Source organism: Pinus tabuliformis, chromosome X (genome assembly GCF_031772625.1).
Source record: "Pinus tabuliformis cultivar Carrire ecotype Pingquan chromosome X, CPIR1, whole genome shotgun sequence".
Lineage (NCBI taxonomy): Eukaryota > Viridiplantae > Streptophyta > Pinopsida > Pinales > Pinaceae > Pinus > Pinus tabuliformis.
This window is the reverse complement of record NC_142308.1, coordinates 3,474,552-3,494,377: the sequence shown is the minus strand read 5'-3', so window position 1 is coordinate 3,494,377 and position 19,826 is coordinate 3,474,552. Positions and strand designations below refer to the sequence as shown.

Here is a 19,826-nt window from a genome sequence, read left to right as displayed (position 1 = left end):
GCTTCATTACCTTTCAAAATAGGTCTAAATTGAGTGCCCATAGTAATATCTTAGGTCAAGGGATCTCCATGAAGTATAGAGATGATTTTCCAAGTCAAAAATTAGCCATGAAAGCCTCAAACAGCCATATTGACATCCAAATACAATGGGGTTGATCTTTAAGTTTGGCTCATTAGTCTTCAAGTTATGTCCACACCATCCTAATTGTTGAAGGTAAGTGCTGAATCTTCTCTCCAAGCATTGATACTTCAAAAAGTCACCTAAGTGAACCATACATGTCATCCAAGTTACCCCCATAGTTGTCATGGTCTCTCAAGAGACAGGTTGGCCCTCATAAATAACGAAAGGAGGATCAAAGATGCAATTATGGAAGAGCACTCTTCACTCTTCCACATAGCATGTGATAAGGATGTCCATGTATGCATGTATAGCCCAAAAATACTTTGGAAGGTGTGACCGAAACCTCAGGATATGTGAGCTGCCTTGAAAAAGGTGAAAATGCCCAGGAATCAGAATGAAACCAGCAGTCCAAACAATGCATTGCCACATTAACAAAGCACTCCTGTTCTTCAACATGCATGTGGATACCTCTGTTAAGGAGAGGGGTAGCAGGCTGTAGCTGATTACTTCTGTGTTTTCTGTTGAGAATGGTGTAAACTTCAGTTTTAGCCACGATCAATATCATATTGTAATCAATATATTATGTATTTCTAGGATTGGACAAACCACACCTAGTCAACATTCATTTATTGTATATCTAGGTTTGATTATGGCTGCTGACGTAGTCAATGTGGGCCCATAACTGCTCTTGGGAAAAAGGGTGTACTCTTGAATAGTGTATATATACACAACTCTCATTTATAATTTCAGATATCTTGTGATCACTCATTCTCTCTTTATATAAGTAATTTACTCTACAGGCACTATAAAGGGTTGTGCCCTATTATTCATGGGTTATTTTTCTTTCTAGTGCATTTTCTTTTCATTATGTTTTTCTAGTGCACTTGTGCTTTCTTTCTCTAGGGCACTTCTGCTGGCTTATTTTTGCTTTAATGCAGTATTAGGGTTTCCTAGTTGGTTTCATTTGGTCCTTCCTCTCTCTTGCAATTCTCGATATTTTTTGGTTGATCTGCTCAACTTGGTATAAAATTGCTCAACTGACTCTGCCCTCCCAGCAATTAAACATTGCATCTTCAGCCTGTTATATCCGCAAATGTCCAACTCAGATCCATGCTGATGCAAGGTCCAATATGCATTTTGTGCTCCTGCTTTCACAATTACTCAACTTTCATCAATGTGTGTTGCAACCTTTATCAGGCATCATTGGAGGTACTCCCCCTCCATTTCTTCAATAGAATGTAAGCTACCCAAAATACAATTGATTTGTTGGACTTGGCAGCACTCCTTGTGCTTAACCGCCTCTCAAGGATCCGTTAACTCTGGCGATGCATCTGTTTACTAACACTCGTAGGTTTTGGTGTAACGACAATTGCGATACCAACAAGTGGTATCAGAGCCAAGGTCTCAAGTTCAAAACACCCCTAGCTCGCACTGACAGGGGAGATTGTTGGACTTGGTAGCGCTCCCCATGTGTTTTGTGACATGAGCTTAACTGCCGATTGAGGATCCTTTAACTTTGGCGATGTGTCCGTTTTCTGACACCTGTGGGTTTTGGTGGTAACGACAATCCTAATCCCAACACAACTTTTTTGATTTTTCATCTTTTCTAACACACTGATGAATTTTGTTCTTTTCTCTTTGGAAACCTCATATTCTTGATCAGTTGTTCTTCTATCAATATCCCTTTTGTGTAGGCACACTAACTTGCAAAAAATTAGAGCTTTTTGTTGAAGCCTTTTTGGCATTGGCCTGGATTAGCTAAGTCTGGTTTCCACTGACCTTCAAATGATCACAACGTTCCATTTTGGTCTTCCTCTGCCAACATGTGAACCTCCTCTATACACTCATCGCCACTTTGTGCCTCGTATTCTTTAACTGATTCATAAATAGAAAACCACTCTGCCTTAGAACCACGAGTCCCCTCCCATAGCCCCCCTTCTACTCACCTTCTTTGAACCCAACAACATAAAATCTAGAGGTAAAGAATGACATCTTCATAAAAAATCTCCCAAGTCTTAAACAACCAAATCTTGTTGCCTCTAATTGATGGCCAAAGGCCATTGACCCTGCACTGTAGCTTTCCTAACTAGCCTCTACGTGTTAAACTAGATCTTCCTCTTCTTTTATTTTTTATTAAATCCTCATACTGAATCAGAAGTTACTATGCCATGTTTACAAAGTCTATTGATTTTTTTTATCTTTTCCTTGATGTTTGCTCATGAATATTCAGAATTAGGGGAAATTTTTGCTTTACAATAAGCTTTCCAATTCCCAAGCTTATTCTTCGCTTTAGTCATTCAATTATTGCTGTTATCTCTGCTTTGTATGTTGAAGTTTTTTCAAAGCCGTTGCAATATGTAATTATTGAAAACCCCTGAGAATTCCTTATGACACCTTTTCCCCCTGGTCCTGTGTGGCCTTTCGTGCCTCCTTTAAAGTTCAACTCGCAGACATGAAGTGAAATATCACTCTAAGCATAGTTGCGAATCTTGAGATGATTCTTTGAAGTCTGTTCTTCAACTGGCTGCTGGAGGTATAAGTGTCCCTGCTATTCAAAGGAATTTCTTACAGTGAAGAGCAACTTCTGTATTGCATGAAGCGAAAGAACTGGAAAGCCAAAATATTTGGAGCTTGAAGGCTTACAGATTTATATACCACTGTGAATTAACTTGTTAATATAATATGCCATTTGGTTCATTAGTTATCATATCTAAGGTGATGTCTGCTGCAATTGAATGTATTTTGGCATGGTTCTCTAATTAGAGCTTGTAGCCGAGTTTCTTGATTATTTTTAAACTCCTTACACTAACTAAAGGCATAAGTGTTATCACCATTCAGCATTTTAATTTATTTCATCATTTACAATTAAATGAGAAATTCCTTCATTTTCCTTTGTTAGTGTGGTTTTGTTGCATTATTTTAGTGTTTTATCATTGTTAATGATTTTCCTCTCTTGCAAGTTTCTTGATTGTACATAGTCTGGTTTCTGTAACAGATGAATATTGTGCGAGTGTCAAATATCATGGGAATTGAGCCAAAACCGTTTGACCCGAAGACATTTGTTGAAGAGGAAACTTTTGAGACGGATGAATCTGGAACTAAGAAACGGATTAGATTGGAAGATAATATAGTGCGATGGAGGAAGGTCCAGAATCGTAATGGTACCATGTCTGTAAGTACAATATTGCCAATTTTTTTTCCATAAAAAGATTATATTCAGTATCTCAAAGGTGAAAATCATTGTTAGAGTCATTGTGAGAGCCTAACTGACTATAACATCGTAACAGCATGCAAAATAGGCAAGCAGATTAAATTTTTTTTGTTAATCATTTGTTAATTTTCATAATCGGGAAAAAAATTCACATATGCCAGTGAGATAAAGTCACATCTTTGAGCTTTGAAGGATTTTGTGAATCATCCGTCATCTGCTGACGGAACTGAGTTTCCAGTTTGATTCAGTTTCCGTGAGTTTAATGCAACTCTGATTATCACAATAAATCACTGAAGGTCTCAACGGCTGACCAAATAAGCCAAACAACATCTTGCGAAGCCATATGGCCTCACAACTAGCTAGACTGGCTGCCATATACTCTGCTTCCGCTGAACTCAATGATACTGACTGCTGCTTCCGGCTGAACCATGACACTACTGCCGAACCCAACCCAAAATAGCACCCTGAAGTGCTCTTCCTATCAGAAGCACAACTTGCCCAATCAGAATCAGTGTAACTTGCCAATCTCACTCCATCCCCCTGCCTGTAGTCCAAACCATAATCCACTGTCCCCTGCAAGTACCGCAAAATGTGTTTTGCAGCCACCCAGTGAACCTTCCTAGGCTCACACATAAACTGACTCATCGTGTTGACTGCAAAACAAATATCTGGTCTAGTGTTGACCAAATACATCAAGGAACCAATCAACTGCCTGTACAATGTGGGATCCACCAACTTAGAATCCGAAGCATGAAGCTTCTTCCAGTTGGTGATCATCGGTGTCGACATGGGTCTACAATCCTCCATGTGGAACTTGCCAAGGATGTCCACAATATACTTCCCCTGCCCCAGGAAGAAATGCCCCTCCTCCTGCCACACCTCCAAACCCAAAAGTAATGCATCAAGCTGATGTCCTTCATCTCAAACTCCGCTGCAAGATCTCTCTTGCAGTGCTCTATGAGTCTCTCTGCACCTGTAATGACCAAGTCATCCACATACAACACCAGAATGAGAGGCTCCTCACCTATCACAATAAAGTAAAGGTTCGGATCTGCCTCATTCTTTGTGAAACCCAACCCCTGCAAGTAAGTATCTATCCTGGAGTACCAAGCTCTGGGAGCTTGTTTCAGGCCATAAAGGGCCTTCTTCAGTCTTCACACATGGGACTCCTTCCCATGCACCTCAAAGCCCTGTGGTTGCTCAATGTACACCTCCTCCTGTATGAAGCCATTGAGAAATGCAGTCTTCACATCCATCTGGTGGATCTTCCAACCCATCTCTGCTGCTATCGATATAATGGAGCGGATCGAAGTATATCGAGCCACGGGAGCGAAGGTCTCCTCATAATCAACTCCCTCTACATGGGAGAATCCTCTAGCTACAAACCTCGCTTTGAATTTCTCAATGCTGCCATCTGCAGCATGCTTTACCTTGTAAAGCCATCTGGAAGTAACCACGGATTTGCCCTCAGGCCTCGGCACCACCTCCCAAACATCATTCTTCATGATAGAAGAATACTCCTCCTGCATGGCCTGTCTCTAGACCTGCTGGCTAGCTGCCTCCTCATAGCTAGAAGGCTCAGAGTCAAGGATGCTGGTAACCCTTGCCATATAGCTACAAAACCTCTTAGGTGGTCTACTCTCTCTGACCGGCCTCTTCGGCTCAGCAACAGATGTGGCATCTCTCAAGGTGTCCTGAAGCCACTTGGGCTTCCTCTTCCCTGAGTGCACTTCTCCCATAGGAGAATGAAACTCCTCCTCCCCATCATCATCAGGAGCCTGAACTCCTGACTGTCTGTCTGCTGTCCTCCTGCCTGCCCCTGAACCTGTAGAAGCTAAGGTACCGTGTGAACTGTCCATCAGTGGACTCCCTAGTGAACTGCTTTGCATGCTGCCTGGAGCACCACCCCTCTGGCTCGGTGAGCCACTGCTCACTGACGGACTTGATATCCTCATAGATGTACCTCCAGATCCTCCTAATCCCTGCCCACTGGATCCTTGTGACTGACTCAACTGCTGCTGAGGGTCTGGCTGATCCAGATACTCTAACTCCCGTGATCTCCTAAAGGCCCTGTCCTCCTCGAACTTCACATCCCGTCTAACAACTCTCCTCTTTGCAGGAATGTAAATTCGAAAGGCCTTTGAGGTCTCACAGTAACCCACAAAGATACCCTTCTATGCGGTGGGCTCTAGTTTGGTCCTCTTCTCCTTGGGTATGTAGGGGTATGTAATGCATCCAAAGATACGAAGATGACCAATATCAGGCTTCTTCCCAGAAAAAGCCTCCTTCGGAGTTATGTGCCCCAGGCACGATGCCTACTTCTGTTCTGCAAATAAACAGCTGTGTTGCAGGCCTCTACCCACGAGAACAATGGCAACCCCTGATCATGTAACATGGCTTTGGCAACCCCTACGATGGATCTGTTCTTCCTCTCCGCAACCCCGTTCTGGTGGGGGTTGTAAGGAACAGTGAACTCCCTCCTAATGCCTGCCTCCGCACAATAGTCAACAAATTCTCCAAGGGTGTACTCTCCTCCATTGTCCGACCTCAGGGACTTGATCTTTTGATCTGTCTGTGTCTCCACAAGAGCTCTAAACTCCTGAAACTGCTTGAAGACCTCACTCTTGGTCTTCAAGAAATAAATCTAGGTCCTCCTGGAGTGATCATCAATGAATAAAACATAGTACTCATATCCACTCAAGGAAACATGAGACATCCGACCGCTCACATCGGAATGAATCAAATCAAGTATCCCAGTCGCTTTGCTGTCACTGCTAGGAAAAGGGGATTTGGCAAACTTGCCCATCGCACATCCTCTGCAAGTATCAAAGTGATCAGTACTGAAATCTGGCACACCTGTAGTGATCTCCTGCAATGTCCTCAAGGCTCCATGATACATATGTCCCATCCTGCGGTGCCAAATCTCACACAGCTCAGAACTGCTAGCTCTGCTGTCGGTACTACTGCCCAATGCCACAAGGGACTGGAATGCAAACTTGTACACCTTTGCATGTCGTACACCTATCACTCTAGCTGAATCAACTGGAGTGCCTCTGGGATACATCAACACCTGTCCTCCCCTGAACAGTACCTCATATCCTCTGTCCTCCAAAGATGAGACGGATATGAGGTTCTTCCTCATCCCTGGCACATAAAGAACATCTGACACCTTCAAGGGAGGTTTAGACTCCCTCTGAAATGTCAGTGTCCCCACCTCGACTGCTCTGACAACTCTGTCATCACCGAGTACTACCTCAATATCAGGGCCACTCTTTGAAAGCTCTGAGAAGTACTCACGGATTCCTATCATGTGACGTGAAGCCCCACTGTCCACATACCAGATACCCGAAGATGCTCCGCTAATCGAGGGAAAGGCATGCTCCCTCTGAACCTGTGTGGCAGGTGATCCTGCACTAGAGGACTCATACGCAGTGAACCCAAACTCTCAGTCAAAACGAACTGCAAAGTCCTCAACCTCTGCTGAAGCTGCCACGTTCTGGTTCTTCCCCTTCTTCTTCTTCTTCTTCTTCTCCGGACACACAACTGCATAGTGTCCCATCTTTTGACAATTCCAACACTTCACCTTGGAATAGTCCTTCTGTGTGTCACCCTGTTTACCTTTACCTTTGCCTTTGCCCCCACCATTGCTTGTGGAAGCCTGCTTCTTCCCTTTGCCTTTCTTGCCTCCTGCCGACAGTGCTACATCCTCATCCTGCTCAACTGGCTTGGCTGCCCCAAGCTGACCTTTCCTGATCTCTGTCTGAATGTAATCATCCCAAAACCTCTCCCATGTGGGAAGGGTCTCACGTGCACAAACCCCATCAGCAAAGTTCATCCATGAACGGGGAAGGCCATTCACTGCAATCCGCACCAACTCAGTGGGTGGAATTTCCTCTCCAACTGCTGCCAACTCATCTCTCACATTAGTAATCTTTGTGAGATATCCAGCTGCACTATCATTACCCATCTTAATAGTCTTCAACTTTTCCTTCAGGACCATTTTCCGGTTCTCATTGGTACTCTGGTAGAGATTGGACAATGCTGTCCACATCTCATGGGCATTTCTCTTTCCTCTCACATGAGGAATGCAATGGTCTTTGACTCCATCTAGAATCAGTCTTTTACCCTTGTTGTTCTTTTTATTATACTCAGCCAACTGAGTGGCATCAGTAGGCACAACAACAGGGTTCTGTGTGGTATGCACCATGATATCCCAAACTTCTGCCTCCTCAAAGATACTCTGCATTCTCTCCTTCCAAACGCTGTAATTTATATGTCCATCCAACCTATCCTCCACCCTCAATCCCATTGACATCCTGCTGTCCTAAAACTGAAAAATAGCACTACTGTAGTAAAGATAAAGACTGCTGTTTGTGAAAAATCAGCTTGCTGGAATTTTCTGAGTGAAAAATCAGCGGGCTGTAATTTTCTTCCTTGCTGTCCCAAACTGCCCTTCAACACTCAAGCTCTGGTACCATGTAAAAATTTCTGTTTCCCACCTCAATTTTCAGTTTCATCTTATTTCTTCCATATATTTAAATGCCCATTCCCATATCCATACATTTAACAATGAAAAAAATAATTTTTTGCTGAAAACACAAATTCTGGAAATTTTACAGAATGCTGAAAATGCAGAAATAAAATTCAGCAGTTACAAACAGCCATTTAAAACATTTAAACACAGTAATTTTTGGTCAATGTGACCCTGGAAAAACCCCCTACAACTCTTGGGGAAAACCAGTTCGAGAGCTCTTCTTTATTTCTGAAAATGCCTTTTTTACAGTGAGAAATTTTCAGCAAAAATCAGCAAGCAAATTTACAACTTATCTCGATTTCTGAGCCTCACAGCCCACTGGAAATTTCCAAACAGCAACACAATGCTGTACGGCTACTGTACGGACGACTGTACGGGCTGTACGGACGGTACAGACAGACTGTACAGACCTCGATTTTTGTGCAGAAAATCAGCTGCCTCGATTTCTGTGCAAAAACAAATCTGCCTTTTACTGTTTGCTCAGCAAAAATCTGCATTTTACTGCTTGCTCATTCAGCTATAAGGATTTGCTTAAATGCTGCCTTGGTATGTGTGTCAAGCTGTTGCCTCCTTCTCCTCTTTGTCCAGAAATCTCCCTTGCTCTCTTGCTCTCTCTCTCTCAATTTGCTCATGAAAGAATGAGTGATCTTTTCCTCCTTTTCCTCCCTTAATCCAACCCTAAGTGACTTTTGGGTGATCCTTAAATCCAATGGTTGAAATAGATTGAGATCTAGGGCTGAGATTAAATGCTCATTTAAATCTCACTTTCTATTTTTTAATTCACCCCACTTTAATAAAGACCCACTAAGTGATTTATTTCCAAAGTCACTTTTCCTTTCTAATTTTTCATTGACTTTATAAAAGTCATTTTAAAATTAGACTTTAGTAACTTTATCACTTAAAGTCACTTTTAAATTAGATTTGACTTTATAAAAAATTATAAAGTCACTTTAGGAGAAAAATTAAATTCTTTTGGACATTTTTCCCTAGGCCAAATATCAAAGCCTAAGGGAACCACCTGTCCTCCGGTACCAAATTTCAACAGGTTGAGAGAGGGGGAGCGCAACTTCCACAAAACTATGGTTAAGCATCGTGTCCACTATAGGATCTTTTCCCTCACTACTCATGATGGGAAATACTTTCTTTAGCATGAAGATCTGGGAAATGAGTTGGTTTCTTATTTTCATGAGATGCTTACAGAATTAGTTCCTAACAGATGAGAAGCTATTCGATGAATTACGACCCATATTCCTCATCTCATTAACCAGGATCAAAATGAGGCTTTAATTGGGGAAGTCTCACTCTCTAAAGTGGAGGATGTAGTTATGCCCATGCCTCGCAACAAAGCACGAAGTCCTAATTGGTTTACCATGGACTTCTTTCGAGCCTGCTGGGAATTCATTAGAGCTGAAGTCCATGCTCAGGTTGAAGAACTTCGACAATCTCAACAGGTATGGTCGGGCCTTAATGCTACTTTTATTACCTTAATTCCTAAAGTTGGTAAAAAGGAGGATCCCAGTGGATTCCGTCCCATAGCCTTATGCAATGTCATTTATAAGATCATTTCCTTTGTTATTGTGAATCACCTTAAGCCTTTTTTGAGCAACATTATTTCCTCAGAGCATGTTGGTTTTATTGAAGGCCGTCAAATTTTTGATGGTATTGTGATTGTTCATGAGATCATCCATTCCCTTAGGAATTTTAAAAGATCTGACATGCTTATTAAATTGGATCTTTCCAAAGCATATGGCAAATTTAGTTGGGAATATCTTCTTCATGTCCTTCGCGCTTTTGGTTTTTCCTCTATGTGGATCTCTTGGATTAAATCTCTGATCTCATCCCTCTTCTATTCTATTCTTTTGAATAGCTCCCCCACCTTGACTTCCAACCCGTCTCATGGCTTTCACAAAGGACATCCAATCTCCCACTTCCTTTTCATCTTGGCAGCTGAAGGCCTAGGGAGATATCTTAAAGAAGCTGGACATTTGGGTATTGTAAAATATCTTCGACTCTTTGGGGAAGATTTGCTTATTACTCATTAACAATTTGTTGATGATATGCTGCTCGTTTGTCTACCCTCTTTGTGAGAGATTAGGGCTTTAAATTCCATTCTTTCAGATTTTATGAATGCTTCAGGTACATTGATTAATGGTGATAGATCTAATATCTATTTCTTTAGTACCAATCCTATGGTCCAAGGCCATCTTACTCGTCTTCTTGGATTTCAGATCAACAATCTTCCAACGAAATATTTGGGAGTTCATCATTGAAAACTCCTTGAAATCAACATGTTGGCAAGGTATTCTTTAGAAGATTTCCAATAAACTCGATAGTTGGGCATTTAGATCTTTGAATTGGCAAGATGCTTAGTTTCACTCAATTCGGTGTTACAAGCTCTTCTAGTTTATCAATTATTAGCTTTAGCAACTCCTAAAATTATCTATAGGTCTATTATTGCTCAGTTCTAGAATTTATTATGCAGAGGAGCAAAGAATGCCAAGAAATGGGCGCTTGTGGCATGGGAGAAATTATGTATTCCCAAATTGGATGGAGGACTAGGTCTAAGAGACCTTGAGGTTCTTAACAAAGCTCTTGGAGTGAAACTATGGTGGTGATGGGTCCAGGATGGAATTGATCTTTGTGTGGACCTTCTTATTCCCAATCGAAGAAAATGCGAGTTGTGAGTTTCCATCTTGGCTCCTCGACTTGGAACCTAGCATAAGCAAACTGTAGTCTCATTCAGGAACATGCCTTCTGGGAAGGAAGGAATGGTCGCATTGCTCTATTATGGCAAGACTCTTGGCAACAATTGCCACGATTGAGAGAATGGGCAGATCTGAGAGAATTGCAAGCTTTTACTATAGAACGACAACATTTAATGGTGGCAAATTTTTGGAAGCCAAATTTGAACAAATCCCTATGGCGGGAATGGAAAACTTAGGAAGACTAGCTTGATTCCCCTCCCATGTGTTGAAAAGTGTAACGAGGTTCAGTCTTGATAATGACATGTAATTATGATTTTATGTAATAAGATGTAAATAAGAAAAATGAAATTATTATATTGACTTGCTTCATGGGTTTCATGAGCAAGGGATTTTGTTTTTGAGTCAAGACTCCCTTTGAGAGTCTTTAGGATTTATTTGTCATCTAGTCATAAAATGTAAAGAGTCATTGTGATGTAAATGAATTCATGTTACACTTTGTAAAAGGTCAATATTGTCTAGGTAAAGTATCCTCCAAGAACTTGTCACATAACCTCTTCAAGTCGGCCTACAAACGATGAAGAAGCTGCTAGATAAAGTCGGCCTAAAGGTCAAGTGAAGAAGTGTATAAATAGCCCAACTCGACCTCATTTGGTCATACACAATTCGGACAAGAAGTTCGATCTGAATTCAGTCTAGACAGAAGTTCGAAGAGAGGGTAAAAAGGAGTGCGAAGAAGAAGCAGCAAAAAGAAGTGCAAGGTTTCTTTTGGAAGACTATCTTCTGGGTATAGCGAAGTTTCTTCTGGGCAGTGTGAAGTTAGGACAAAGAAGCTTCTTCTTAGTCCAATTCCCAGTGGGACCTCTCGAATTGGAGCTTCTTCTTAGTCCAATTTCGATTTTGACCAAAATATTTGTTCAAATTTCTTTTCAACAGTTTTTGCTTTCGTCTTGCTACCTCTATTGACTGAATGTCATGAAGATCAAGTTCTACTTGTAAATGAGCTTTAAGTCCGAAGATGTAGGATTGAACTAGACGAGACTCTGATAACCCAGGTACTCGTGTCACTAAGGTTTCTGTTAATTTTTGGTATGTTCTATGCTAGAGCAATTTATTTAAATTTTCACAGTTAGCAATCACATCAGCATTACGATAAACTGCAGATAGAACATAAATATAATATGCAGAAGATAAGCCAAGACAAGAGGACACAAGATATGGCGCGAGCCAGGGACAAACCCCACAATGTGTGGGGAAACCCTTTGATCAAATCTTCTTTTATCTTCAAAGTTCAGCAGAGAAAGAGAGAGAGAGAGATAATACATTTACAACAGAAGTCAACACTTTGACTTATCTGGATCTGAGCATAGATCATTTCTTATAATGATGAGATCAGTTGAAGACATTCTGTTTCAACTGAATCTCCGAGGTGAAAACTTCACCTATCCATTTCGTTCATCTGCTGCACCTTACAGTGTAGCATCATCATTATGCATCATGCATCTTCATGCTGCTCATGATCACTGTGCTGCCCATACATCAAGTTGTCCATGACTTCATACTTCATGCTGCTCATGCATCATCATGCTGCCCTTGCATCATCATGCTACAACACTGTCAGATCTGCACTGATGAAGGCTTACGATCACCCAATCAAGCCTTCAAATTTGCTCCCACAGGCTGTCCAACAATCTGATCCAAAACTAGTCAACTTCCTTGATCCAACACAAGGCACAAATTGATGTTCCAATCTGTTTTCGCTGCTGTTCCTAACTGTGACTGGTTAGGGCATCCATATGCTGCAACAGCCCTTAACCAAGTCACCAAACAGCCTTCAAAAACAGTGTCCTACCCTTGTATAAGTCCTCTGCCTCCACGCTGTTGATTAGGGCTCAATCTAGCCACCAAACAGTCCCATGCAATGCCTTTTCAGTGGGCTTAGGGCCTGTGGCCTACCACAGATGGCTTCCTGTACCCACGGCCTGCTGAAACAGAGTTTCCAGGCCACACATAATATTCAAAACAGCCCAGAATTCAAGCCTCCCTTTACTGCGTTATGGAAGCCTCCTAGACTGCGTAGATTAGGACTGCTGATTGACCTGCGGCTAGGGCGCTTGAGCTCTAATCAGACTGCGGTTATGCCTTGTTTGACTGCAGCTAGGGTAAGGCTAGATCAGCCTTTAGAACAACGTATTCTCCTCTAGATTTCTGTGTCCACAAAACCCAAACACGTGGAGAGAGATCACAAGTGATGTGTGTAAATTGTCTTCAAGTTCTCTTCTATTTATACTAAAGCGAGGATGATGAATAGACACGTCGGTTGGGCTTCTAGAGCCTACATAAGTGCTGGTCGGCTTGACTATAATTACATAAACCAAAATAAATTCATATCTCCATAAATACTTATCGGAATCGGATGATCTTTGGATCAATCCTACACCTCTTGACGAGAGGGATCCAATAAAAATATCAGCTGCCATAAATAAGCCGACCCACATGGAGTTTGGCCCTAGTTGCCAATTTAACAGTTTCCCATTCTTGAGTGTACTCATCCACACTTCCTTTTTGTCATAATTTGATGAGTGATGAAAAAAACTCTTCTTCCCTTACACCTTGGAATCTTTTAAAGAATGCATCTTTAAATTTCCTCCAACTGATGGCGATTGTCGTCTTCTTCCACCACATATACCAATTATATGCTTCTCCTTCCATTTTCATGGATGCGTGCCTAAGCCTTTCGTCATCATCGTTGATGTCATAAATCTCGAAGTATTCTTTTGCTTTATTTATCCATGCAACACTGTATTTTTCGTTTCCATCGAATTTAGGCATCTCGACTTTTGCCCTTTTTTGATATGTCGCTAATGGTTGAGCGAAAAAAGGATGTTGATTGGTAAATGTATCCCAGAGTTGCTTATTTGAAAAAGTCGCTTTACTATTTTCTTGGTGGGGCGTTGCTGATTTTTTTGGGGATTCAGCTTTTCCCTGAGAGTCTGTTGATTTTGTTGAGTCTGATGAGTTGTGCTCTTGATTTCCTTCATCTTCTTGTAGTATTTGTTCGGGTATAATATTCATCTTTTTACACACGAGGTTCAACAATGTTAAGGTCTCGTTTTGATTCACTTCTGATTGGATATGGTGCTGCCCCATCTGTAGTTCTATTTGATTTGTCGTATCCTGAAGCCTCTTGATATCGTCAGCGTGCCCATTAAACTTGTTCTGGAAATCAGCTAATTTTTTATTGACCTCATCGGCGTGGCTAGTAACCTTATTCTCCACTTCAATCAATCTTTTATTGAAATCGGCCATTGACATTGTTGACATTGAATGAGTTTGTGGGGGTGTATATTTATCTGCCAGCTTAATTTTTTTTTTTAAATAATTAAATTAAATTAATTAATTTGATTATATGACATGGTTTTTTTTTAATATATATTTAATGTTGTTGTCGTTTTTCCTTCTTCTTAATTAATTAAAAAAATTTAATTAATTAAATTAACGTTATATTTATAACTTATAATTAAATTAAAGTTATGTATTATATATAACTTATATATGATTATATTATATATAAATTAACGTTATATATATATCATATACATATATTATAATTAAATTAACGTTATAATTATATTATATGTATATCATATACATCCACTACGGATAGTCACGTCTAATCCGTTTGACCGTTCAAAAAACTTCAAGCGGATATCACCACAGAGCCCATGCAAATGAAGAACGACGCAGGCAAGGTTTCATGGACAGGTAGGCAATGAGAGACAGGGATGCGGTGTGCGGGCGTATGGTCAGCGGGTGACCTGCGGGTAGTAGCGGAATGTGAAGGAGGGCGTGTGACAGTTCAACGGCGGTCGGAATCGGCGGAGGGTTTAGCGGATTATAGTGGAACAACAGTCGTATTAACACGGTGCTGTGGACAGCGAAAGCAGCTGTGGTGGACAATGGATGATGGGAAGACTGGCGTAGTTGCATAGTTGGATAGTGGGGTTAAATGAATGAAGGAACGTGGCAGCGGAAGGAAATCGATGGCAGTAGATCAATATAGCCTGAGGAGCGAACGCGCTCTGATACCAGATGAAGTAAAAACTTCTACGATACACAGAAATATATATAAAAATATTTATTAATAATTGATTGAACTGAATGATGATTGTTTACAGTGAGGGTCCCTGGCTTATATACCGCCATGGGCACCCTTTGGGGAAAGGGCATGATCTTATGATCGTGCCCTTTCGTCTAATTAACCTAAAGTTAAATAATAAACCTAAAATTAAATAATTTTTACATAACACTAAAGTTGTCATCGATGAACGAATTGTTATTGGAGAGGGCATTGTTGAAGATGATCTTTGGAGGGATTATCAGGACTTCTAGAAAATATGGGAAGTCGTGAAGCACTACTTGTACCTATCTCGAAGACTTGCAGTAGAGGTTTGGAGCCTTGGAAAGATCAGGTTGGAGACTGTATTGTAGAGAGGATTGGAGTCCTCAAGAAGACCAAGTTGGAGCTTGGTGGAGCACAAGGTTGGAGCCTAGTTTGCTGAAGATTGGAGTCTTCATCTAGGGTTGGAGCCTTGAAGGAATCATAGGTGTGATTGTACCAATTGGAAATTGAATCGTTGTGATAAAGGATTGGAGTCCTCACCATTTTAAAATAAAGATATATATTTTGTTATACATTTTGTGTGCCATTCATAAGTAATCTTAACTAGTAAAATAACAATTGTAAAAAGAAACACTGGTTCACCCCCCTCTCAGTGTTTCCAACAGGAAAAGACTCCTCAAAAGGAAGAAATTCGTATACAAATAGCTGACAACAAAATAGAACAAACTCCTACAACTCCTTTGCATGGGCAACCCTGTATTTCCTTACAAAATCCTCCTTTTTCAGAGAGACTACAAATTGATAAAGGTATAGAGAAACAAATAGTTTTCCCTGATTATAACATGTTTTTTTCCCCTAGGAAAAATCGTAATTTTATTAATAATAACAAAATTACATTTTGTAGATGCTGAAGCGCATATCCATTAGTAGGTCAAAAACTGTTGTTCAAAGAAAAAACCAGAAAGAAAATAACCGGGAAAAATAATGTACATTTGGGGAGAAAATTATGCTTTTCTCCCTTTTTCTTCTCAACCTTTCGCCACTCTCCTTGAGTCGGCAAGGATGAAAACAGTACGAGTGAGGTGTCCTCCACAGGGCGAGGATTATCCTTGTTTGAATCGGAGTAGTCTGAAGAATGATGTCTTTTGGCTCCACTGGTATCCATTGTATCTGGTATCTTCTCCGGCAAAGAGTCCATCAGATCATGTGATACAGTTTCCACAGTTTTTGGCTCCTTGTGAATCTAATTATTCTCTTGGGGAATGGGGTGCTCCTTTTCCGTATCTTCCTCCTCAACAGGGACATCTTCAGGGTCTAGTGGAGGGAATTGCCATCCCTTGGGCTATTTTCCTACTTTCTTCTTCCTACGCGTATCTTTTTTGGCTTCTGGGCATGTGTTTTGAAGATGCCTTGTTTGGCGACAAATTCTGCATCTGAATGCAGTATTTTCATAATCTAGTATCTGTGTCCAACATCTCTGTTTATACTTGAGTTGTATTTGGTCTGGCAGTACGAAATTTTACAATGAAGAAACCTTTGGAACAGAGACGAATGTCACATGTATTGGTCCAGGTTCTGAAAACCCAAAAGAAAAGGTCCATAGACTTGAGCCAGAAACAGTTGAATCTGCAGATTAAAGCTTGTTTTTTGAATGAAGAACAATACTCGTCTGTTTCTGGTATATCCATATTTAATTCTGGGGTGTAACTCAGTTGTTCCACAATGTATGGGGTGGGTGTTGTGCCAACTTGTTTTGTTGAGTTTGTAGCTAGTTTATTTCCTTCAAGAATGTCTTTGAAGGATAACCCTGCACTTTTTTGCTTTTGATGTGTTTCTGGGATTTTTGTTGTGTTGCTTCCTATGCCACTGCCTGAGGGATTTATTTTGTGATGGTTTGCCACGCCTCCCCTTAGCCACAGATTGAGTGTGATGGTAGATTTAGGTAAGATTTTGTAATCCATAAGGGTTTTGTAGTCTTGGAGTACTCTGCCTCCAAAGATTAAAACCTGTGATCCTGTAGGATAACCAGTATGCTGGTAGATGCTGTTCTTCAAAAGCAATACTGATTTGGTGATCTGTACCCAGGCCAGATGTGTCCTCCCAGAAGGGGTTTTTATAAAAACTTGAAAAGGAAGAGGGCTTACCAGCGATTCAGGTTCTGGTTCTATCTGAGAGTAAGTTTGCCCATCCGCATCAAATTCGCCGCACATCTTTGTATTCCCAGAGATTTCCTTCCGGGAAAGCTGAGGAAAATGCTGAGGGGGCGAGATCTGGTCCCGACAGAGTTGCTCCTGATGCTCTGTTGGGCAAAATCCTATTTGTCGTGCTTTTTTCCTCATTGTGGTTTCCGCGGACTCCTTTTTGCTGTCCGCATAGCTCCGAGGGTAAATGTCAGTGTGGCTGACGTCGATGGCGTAGTCTCCAGAAGCCCTAGAAAATGAACCCCGATTGTCGACATTCTGTTCCGTGATGCAGACAATGGCTCCCTCCGGAATAGACCTCAAGGGCAGCACGTTACCCACAGTCAAAATGGTCTTCTTTCCGCAGTAAACAAACTGTCCCGATTACATACCTTCAACCACTAAGAAGAGCTCCTTTTGATGTTTGTAACGGAATGGGTGCCTGAAGATCGTCTTGCAGAGAGGAGCATCATGACCAGGATCATATATGACATTCGTGCCATTTCCCCTGATGAAGCCATTGCGCTCGCCATAGTCGAGGCATCTGAAACGTGCAGGTCCCTTCCTGCGATGGGCGTGGGATTTGAACACGAAAACCTGCTCCCTTTCCTTGTGCATGAATAACGCGACCCATCTCACTACGTGATGATCTTTCTCTGTCATTATAACATGTTAGATGAATTGAAAAATATTTGCTTTAAGATTCCTTTGCTTCAAGTTGTAAAGGAAATACCTATCTTTGCAAAAATAATAAAGGAGTTGTGTATCAAGAAACTTAGAAGAAAAATAAAAGAAATACAAAATGTGCAACTTATAGGAAAAAATGCAGACATTATGATGGGGAGAACATCAACTGAAAATACTTAGATCTAGGAAGCCCCATTGTAAAGATTCACATCAATAATATTCAAATTCCAAACACATTGATAGACCTAGGAGCAACTATAAATATCATGACATAATATTATGGATAATTTATAAATAACATTAAGCATTCTTCAAGATACTCCTACCTTATTGCAATTAGCAGACATATTTGTTATTAAACTTGAGGTATATTAGAAGATGTATCAATATTCGTAGATTCATGGGAGTATTTTGTTGATTTCAATATATTAACTCCCAAAACTAATCTAGGAGGACATCCAATGATTCTTGGTAGGCCATGGTTAGCTACAACTGATGCATTCATAAGTTGTAGGTCTGGTGATATGTTTATTTCTGATGGCAATACCACTAAAAGTTCACATTATAATATATATCCACCTGAAAGACCAATAACTAAAATAGAGAATGAAGAATAGATTGAAGATGATGATGAAGATTTTGAAGATATTCAACCAATTTTAACTATCTCACAAAATGACGAGGAAAAGCAATTAATGAATCTAATGAATAATCATGATTTTTCTTCACATAGCGCGCAAAATTATTGTGTGCACATGTTAGATCAAAGTTTTCAAAAAGACTGTAATGGTGAATATTTTTCATCTCGACAATCCAAAACATCATTAAACTCAATGGAAAAATTTGGCAATTCTTTGGTTGAAATTTATCTAGATAAAACATTAAATATCAATAATAACTTGGAGGAATTTCAAAAGAAACATCAATAAAGATCTACAAAAACATTCCTCTGCATTTGCATGGGAATATATTGACATGAATGAAATCAATCCATATGCATGTATGCATCATATCTATATACAAAAGAATGCCAAACCTGCAAGACAACCTTAGAGAAGGATGAATCCTAATATGAGGGAGATTGTTAAAGAAAAGTTACAAAAATTGCTCAATGTGAATTTTATTTACCCAATTTCAGATAGCCAATGGGTTTCACCCTTGGTTATTGTGCCTAATAAAAATGGAAAATGGAGAGTATGCATAGATTATCAAGAATTAAACAAAGAAAATCTGAAATATCATGTCCCATTACCTTTTATTGATCAAGTATTGGATATGCTAGTAGGGAAGAAATATTTCTCTTTTCTTGATGGTTTCAATGGATACAATTAGATTCAACTTGCACCTGAAGATCAAGATAAGACAACTTTTACATGTCCATGGGGTACGTATGCTTACAGGGTACTTCCTTTTGGTTTATGTAATGCACTTGCTACATTTCAAAGAGCAGTATTAGGTATCTTTTTTGACTTGATCCATGATTGTGTAGAAGTTTATATGGATGATTTTACTATTTATGGGAATACTTTTGAAGAAGCTATGGAAAAATTGGAAAAAAAGTCCTTGTTAGATGTAAATAAGCTAATCTTTCATTAAGTAATGAAAAATGATTTATGATGTTTAATGAAGCAATTGTTTTGGGTCATCATATTTCAGGTGATGGAATTAAAGTAGATTCATCAAAGGTTGAAGTAATTTCAAAAATTTTAGTACCTACATGTCAAAGAGATGTTCGAAGTTTTCTAGGATTCACAGGTTACTATAGAAGGCTTATAGAAAACTTCACAAAACTTTCTTCATCACTTTTTAAATTATTCACGAAAGATTTGAATTTATTGGAATTTTAACTGTTAAAAAACTTTTGAATTGTTGAGACAAAAATTTTTTGAAGCATCAATTTTAAGAGTGCCAAATTGGTCTCTCCCATTTCATATTTCTACTGATGCTCTAGATATAGCCTTAGAGGCTATGTTTGGAGAAAAAGACTCAACTCCTTATGCTATATTTTATACAAGTAAAATTTGACTTCTGAAGAGTTAAATTATACAATGACAGAAAAGGAGTTTCTAGCAGTTAGTGATGCCATTAATAAGTTTAGACATTATATCACTGGGTGTGAAACTTTGATTCACACAGATCATTCTGCCATTAGATATCTTATGAACAAACAAATCACTAATGGTAGGATTACTAGATGGCTTTTACCATTACAAGAATTTAATATTACCATTTTATATTGGCCAGGAAAAAAAAACACAGTTTTGATTTC

At 39.9% G+C, this 19,826-nt stretch overlaps 1 protein-coding gene across 3 annotated transcripts in view; it reads left to right on the top strand.

The window, feature by feature from the left end:
• Positions 1–19,826, top strand: part of LOC149137988 (protein LEO1 homolog) — a 51,286-nt gene that overhangs the window by 16,791 nt on the left and 14,669 nt on the right. For all 3 annotated transcript variants that reach the window (XM_089446448.1, XM_089446449.1, XM_089446447.1), the window contains exon 6: positions 3,116–3,292. In XM_089446448.1, the coding sequence (XP_089302574.1) occupies positions 3,116–3,292 (177 nt within the window). The remainder of the gene's footprint in view (positions 1–3,115; positions 3,293–19,826) is intronic.